The sequence below is a fragment of the Wolffia australiana genome, chromosome 11 (genome assembly GCF_029677425.1).
Source record: "Wolffia australiana isolate 7733 chromosome 11, ASM2967742v1".
Classification (NCBI taxonomy): Eukaryota; Viridiplantae; Streptophyta; class Magnoliopsida; order Alismatales; family Araceae; genus Wolffia; species Wolffia australiana.
The window spans coordinates 2,376,531-2,382,692 of NC_135845.1; the positions used below are offsets into that span (position 1 = coordinate 2,376,531).

The following is a 6,162-nucleotide window of genomic DNA, read 5'->3' on the forward strand; positions in this document are numbered from 1 at the left end:
TATATTTTGCAACTGTTGAGTTTTGAAATCCTAGACTTCCAAGTGGCATATAAGACCCTTCTGCTAATTAAACCACTACATGTCTTCAAACTATGAATCTCAAAGTTAGTATCTTAGACTGCCCTATAACCTATTTTAGGGCATTAGTTTTGCTTTATCATGAAGCTTCGATGTAGACATGCCATGCTATAATTTGCTTTGGTTTTATAGTGAATCGACAATAGAAGGGTACAGGTACCTATTAAAGTTTTCATGTGACTCTTTTGATTGAACTCCGACATGGTTTGAGTAAACATTTGTGCAATGAGCAGAAAAACAGAGAAAGATAAACATTTGTGCAATCAGGTAAAGGTTCTGGATTTTTCCTGAAAAAAATAACAAGAATGAAGCTGTTACTCCCTAGGTTTGAATAATACTATTAATATGATGTTCTGTGGTTCCTTAATTTTAGGGTGAACCAATGCTCATGAACGTTGAATAACAACTTCACAACTATATATGTTATTAACTCTTAACTATTGTGGTCAATTGTCTTAGAAGATAGTGTACACAATTCAATGGTGAGTGGGAGTATGACTCATCAAGATTCAGGCATGCACTCAAGCTCATTTTATACGTTTTAATGAATTTTATAGAGCCACATGATCGTTAACTTATTTTGATTCACTGTCTTTGCATGAAGTCTCCGTAACTAAATATTTTTTTGGCATTATCTTTCTCAGTTTTTCTGCTGTCTCTCCATTCTCTTCTTTTCCTTTCTTCTTATCTTATCTTCATTTTTCTTCTTGTATATTTTCTTCTATTGTCTTGTTTTTTTTCCTTTTTTCCCCTTCAATTATCTTATCTCTTTGCTGTATACTGCAGCTTCGGTTATTTTGAAATCAAATGAAATTTTATTGTATTCATTTTTCTTCCTTCCCCAAGTTACCACTGATCACTAGTTGTCATTCTTAATGAAAGACATAATTTATAATCCTCTCTAAGTGCCACTCCCTGTGAAGATTACTTTACTCCCAATAATAAAAAGATAAAAATCATAAACTAGATTACAGAATGAAAAAAACTTATTATATAAATAAAGGGTTTAACCTACATAGCACTCCCCCCATTGGTTTGAGAAGAGAGAGAGAGAGAGAGAGAGAGAGAGAGAGAGAGAGAGAGAGAGAGAGAGAGAGAGAGAGAGAGAGAGAGAGAGAGAGAGAGAGAGAGAGAGAGATCCACAGTGGAGGAAGTGGGACTGAGGTTCTGCAAGAAAGCCTTCACAGCGAATGGAGGCTGCTCGAAAGCCCTATAGAGTAAGGTGTGCTTTAGCCCACCGGAGTTTTCGGAGCTGGCCTCAAAGCCTGTCCAAAAACACTTCTCAAAGGTGAAAAGACACCGACAGAGCTTTCTCTTTTAATTCTTGTAGACCATTAGGTTCTCAGGCGCGACTTTAGGAGCAAAAGATGAAGGTTCTGATTTTGGAACAGTTATTAAATAAAAAGATAAGTGTAGAATTTTATGTTAAGTGAAAGTATTTCAGAAACCTAGGCCCTTAGGAGCGAAAAAGCAACGGTTCAACTTTAGGAGAAAAGAAACAAAGACGATAGTTTACGAGCGTAGTGTACAATCAGCACAATAAATATTGTATGCCATAAATAAATAAAAACATATTCCCTAAGGTTTGGTGTTATCTATCAGTTCGAGGTCCAAGCAAGTCATGGGCTGAGTGGTATATTTGGAAATTGGCTTATTATCTATCAGCCAATCAATCATGTCAATTTTAGGATTTTAAAGTTTTTTCTTCTAGTTAATTAACCCATGAATATCCCATTCAACAATTGGAGATCTTAACTACGATTGGTCACCAATTAGTCAATGGAGAGTCAGCAATATTCTAGTCCTAGCCAGACGCGCTACCTGTCCCAAATTGAATTCCTGAGGTTATTGTCTTTGCCATCAGCACAATCAAAAAACATGTGCGTTAGAGGACAAGAGCTTCAGCCTATTAAATTATGAAACGTGGAAGGGAGTCCTTGTGTGTGGTTATTATGTGGGCCAATTGAGTTTGCTGGTTTGATAATTTTCTGCGTCTTTTACGTCTGACCCACTCCTCTGAATTTCAAACGTCATGGGATTTAATGCATTTGGCTAAAGACAACATAATGATACAATATTTCTTTAAAATATTTTTTGAGTGCCTTAAATAACACTGATGATGTAGACTAATTCATCCGGAGAGATGGGTTTTTATCGGAGAGGGGCCATACCCCATAAATGTCCTTCAAAACTACGGCCCAGACAATCCCAATCCAAAGTTGGCGGTTTGAAAATGTGGGCCATGAGGCAGATTTGAAGTCAATGGTCAATTTACCAAGGCCAGACATTGTTGACTTTTTTCTCTCTTTGTGACGGCTGAGAGCCTGAGACCGAGAAGAGCCGTTTTGGACTTATATTTGGCGTTTTTTAGTGATAAATAATGAGAGAAAATGAAGAACTGGGATTCCCTGCCATGTCTATCCAATAGACGTCCATTTTCCAATATTTAACGCTCGCAGTTTTCTGAAGACAGCCGCCCGCAGGTCCTTCGTGACTTGCTGTTCTCGAACATTTATCCTCCAGAAGTAGGTACTAGATAGAGGTAGAAAGCAAGAGAGAGAGATTAAAGAAAAAAAGACGAAGATGAGAGAAGGATGAAAGAGAGAAAGAGAATAATGGGGGAGAGAGAGATTAAAGAGAAAAAGACAGATGAGAGAGAGATGAAAGAGAGAAAGAGAATAATGGGGGAGAGAGAGATTAAAGAGAAAAAGACAGATGAGAGAGAGATGAAAGAGAGAAAGAGAATAATGGGGGAGAGAGAGATTAAAGAGAAAAAGACAAAGATGAGAGAGAGATCGAAGAGAGAAAGAGAATGGCGGGGGGGGGAAGAGAGATAAAAGAGAAAAAGACGAAGATGAGAGAGAGAGAAAGGGAATGATGGGGGAGAGAGAGATTAAAGAGAAAAAGACAAAGATGAGAGAGAGATGAAAGGGAGAAAGATACTGATGGGGGAGAGAGAGATTAAAGAGAAAAGGACAAAGATAAGAGAGAGATGAAAGAGAGAAAGACAAAGTTGGGGGGAGATAAAAATGAAAGAGAGAAGAGAAAGTTGGGAGGAGAGAGATATGAAAGAGAAGCAAAGATGGGGGGAGAGATACATGAAAGAGATAAAGAGAAAGATGAGAAGAGAGAGATATGAAAGTGACAAAGAGAAAGATGGGGAGAGAGAGATATGAAAGAGAGAAAGAGAAAGATGGAGGGAGAGAGAGATATGAAAGAGAGAAAGAGAAAGATGGAGGGAGAGAGAGATATGAAAGAGAGAAAGAGAAAGTTGGGAGGAGAGAGATATGAAAGAGAAGCAAAGATGGGGGAGAGATACATGAAAGAGAGAAAGAGAAAGACGGGAAGAGAGAGACATGAAAGAGAGAAAGAGAAAGCTGGAGGGAGAGAGAGATATGAAAGGGAGAAAGAGAAAGATGGAGGGAGAGGGATATGAAAGAGAAAGAGAAAGATAAAGATGGGGGGAAAGAGTTGAAAGAGAGAGAAAGAGAAAGATGGGGGGAGAGAGATGATAGAGAAAGATAAAGATGGGGGAAAGAGTTGAAAGAGAGAGAAAGAGAAAGATGGGGGGAGAGAGATGAAAGAGAAAGATAAAGATGGGGGGAAAGAGTTGAAAGAGAGAGAAAGAGAAAGATGGGGGGAGAGAGATGAAAGAGGAAGATAAAGATGGGCGGAAAGAGTTGAAAGAGAGAGAAAGAGAAAGAGGTGGGGAGAGAGAGATAAGAATAAAAAAACATATATATACATAACGGGAGAAAGAGAGATAGAGGTAGGAAGAAGAGTGGTTAAGTAACCAGGCCAGTGCTTCTTGTTCTGCACGGAGAGCTCTGGGAAAGGAAAGAAGCGCGGTCGGTGAAGAATGGAAGAAGTAAACTACGCTCGTTCTCTTCAATGATATCGCAACTCTGCTCTCGACTCATCGTTAATTCCAGTTCCTGATCAAGCTGACTTGTTTCCCAGGTGCGAGCTTTGAAACAAGAGCTTGCGCGAGTGAACAAAGAGAACGAAGAACTGAAGACCATCATACGCACCATGAGAAGCGGCTGCGAGAGCTTGCAAACCCAGAAGAGGAAATTAGAGAGAGAGTCTGAAGGAGGCGGAGAGAGCAGCCTCAGCCATGGATCTTCGCCTAATAGGAGGGAGATGGAGCCTTTGAAACCCAATTCCTTCCGTGTTCTTGTTAAGACTGATCCCAACGACTCAAGCTTGGTCAGTTCTTTCTCCTCCTTCTATAATTTTCATGAATTTTGATTTGACGATGGTTTCAACATCATTTTTAGATCGTTAAAGATGGGTATCAATGGCGGAAGTACGGCCAGAAAGTCACCAAAGATAATCCTTCTCCAAGGGCTTACTATCGCTGCGTCAGATCTCCTGATTGCCCCGTCAAGAAGAAGGTGACTCTTTTCTTGTATTCGATTCCATGAACATCTTTGAATCGATAATCTTATGAACTTATTCTTCGATGGATTAAGTAAACTTTTGAATAATGTGAAATATGAGCTTGTTGGGCCGCTGGATACGTAAGATATTGAGTAGAACTTTTGAATATACATTTTTCCGAGCTCATATTTCGGCGCCAGTGTAATATTTTTTATCACCGTTTTATTTCCTTATCGATCAGTATTGATTGTTTGGTGTGAATGAATTTCTACCGATGACCAATTAATAACACTTTTGGAGTCGATAAGTTTAAGGGAAGTTGAAATATGGAGGATTATCGCTTGATTTCCAATCGAATGGTGTACATATCTCAAACAATTTCGGAATGAATGATCATACGAGCTCGTCACTTGATATGTCAATAACAGTTGTTGGGTGAAAATTTTTATGTCAGGGTTTGATTTCCAACCAATGATCTAACATTTCTCAAACACTTTCTAAATAAATAATCTACCATGTCTCATTTCTTGATATGGGCTCGATTACTCACCGAACACAGAAACTTGGCGAGTTAATCAATAATTACGATTCCATTTCCCACCAAATACTGCGACTGGTAGATAAAACCTTTCGATTTCCAACCAATGATCTAACGTGTCTCACACTCTCTCAAAATAAACTCTTTCTTGATATTGGGTTCGATTATCCACTTTCCGAAGGAAAAATTTGACGAACTAATGAGAGATCTAGAATAACGGTTCCATTTCCCACCAAATACAGCGGCAGATAGATAAAACCTTTTGATTTCCAACCAATGATCAAACATGTCTCAAACTCTCTCAAAATAAACTCTTTCTTGATATGGGTTCGAGTATTCACTTTCCGAATGAAAAATTTGACGAACAAATCAGAGATCCAGAATTAGGGTTCTACTTATTGAACGAATAATTTGACGGGTTCATGCAAACGGAGGATTAGGCTTTTGATTCTCGCTAGAGTTTGCAGGTGCAACGCTGCGCAGAAGATAACACGATGCTGGTGGCGACCTACGAAGGCGAACACAACCACGCCGCCGCCGGCGATAATTCTGACGTTCCGCCGCCGAGCACTGCCGTCAACGTCGAGCTTTCGCTCTCCGCCACTTCGCCAGCGAAGAAGAAGCCCCGCGGAAGCTTCTCCGAAGAGAAGAAGACCCGTGATTACGTCACATCCTTCATGAAAGATCCCGGGTTTACGTCAGCCCTAGCTGCCGCCGTGGCCCAGTCTTTCCTCCATCTACCTCACGTCGGCGGCTGAGAAACCTTCTTCTACCCATCGTTCATCATCTCTCTGGAAAAGAAGACCAGAACGACGCTGTCTATGCATTCTTTAGTTCTAAATAAAATTCTATACTTGGTTTAATTCTGTGCTTTCGCGATCGAAGAATGTTTGTTTGAGCGACGGAGGTCGGAGAGAATGTATTAAAATGGTTCTTGAAGTTGTTTGAGGCAGGAAGATGGGGGGAATCAATGGTAGGTGGAAGTCGGTGGTCAACTGGATAGGCCTTCGCTCTCCAGTTTTGACGGGGGAATGTGAGAAGAAAGACCATCGCATTGTCCTTTTGCAGTTTCAATGATGGGATGATGTTCAAGGGAATATGTATTGAGGAGTTTTACTCTCCACGTGAGCAAGCGACAGCCAATGGGACTTAACATAAGTGTA

General features: G+C 40.1%; 1 protein-coding gene across 1 annotated transcript; it reads left to right on the top strand.

The window, feature by feature from the left end:
* The first annotated feature begins 3,826 nt into the window (after positions 1 to 3,826).
* WRKY40 (WRKY DNA-binding protein 40) lies at positions 3,827 to 5,862 on the top strand. Its single transcript, XM_078583501.1, has 4 exons — positions 3,827 to 3,946; positions 4,039 to 4,287; positions 4,359 to 4,475; positions 5,467 to 5,862. The coding sequence occupies exons 1-4, from the start codon at positions 3,938 to 3,940 to the stop codon at positions 5,755 to 5,757; spliced, it is 666 nt and encodes a 221-aa protein (XP_078439627.1). The 5' UTR covers positions 3,827 to 3,937; the 3' UTR covers positions 5,758 to 5,862.
* Positions 5,863 to 6,162: the final 300 nt, after the last annotated feature.

Coding starts and splice junctions, on each gene's coding strand:
- WRKY40 (XM_078583501.1), top strand. Junction 4,288..4,358: donor ATCCCAACGACTCAAGCTTG/GTCAGTTCTTTC, acceptor CATCATTTTTAG/ATCGTTAAAGATGGGTATCA. Junction 4,476..5,466: donor ATTGCCCCGTCAAGAAGAAG/GTGACTCTTTTC, acceptor TAGAGTTTGCAG/GTGCAACGCTGCGCAGAAGA.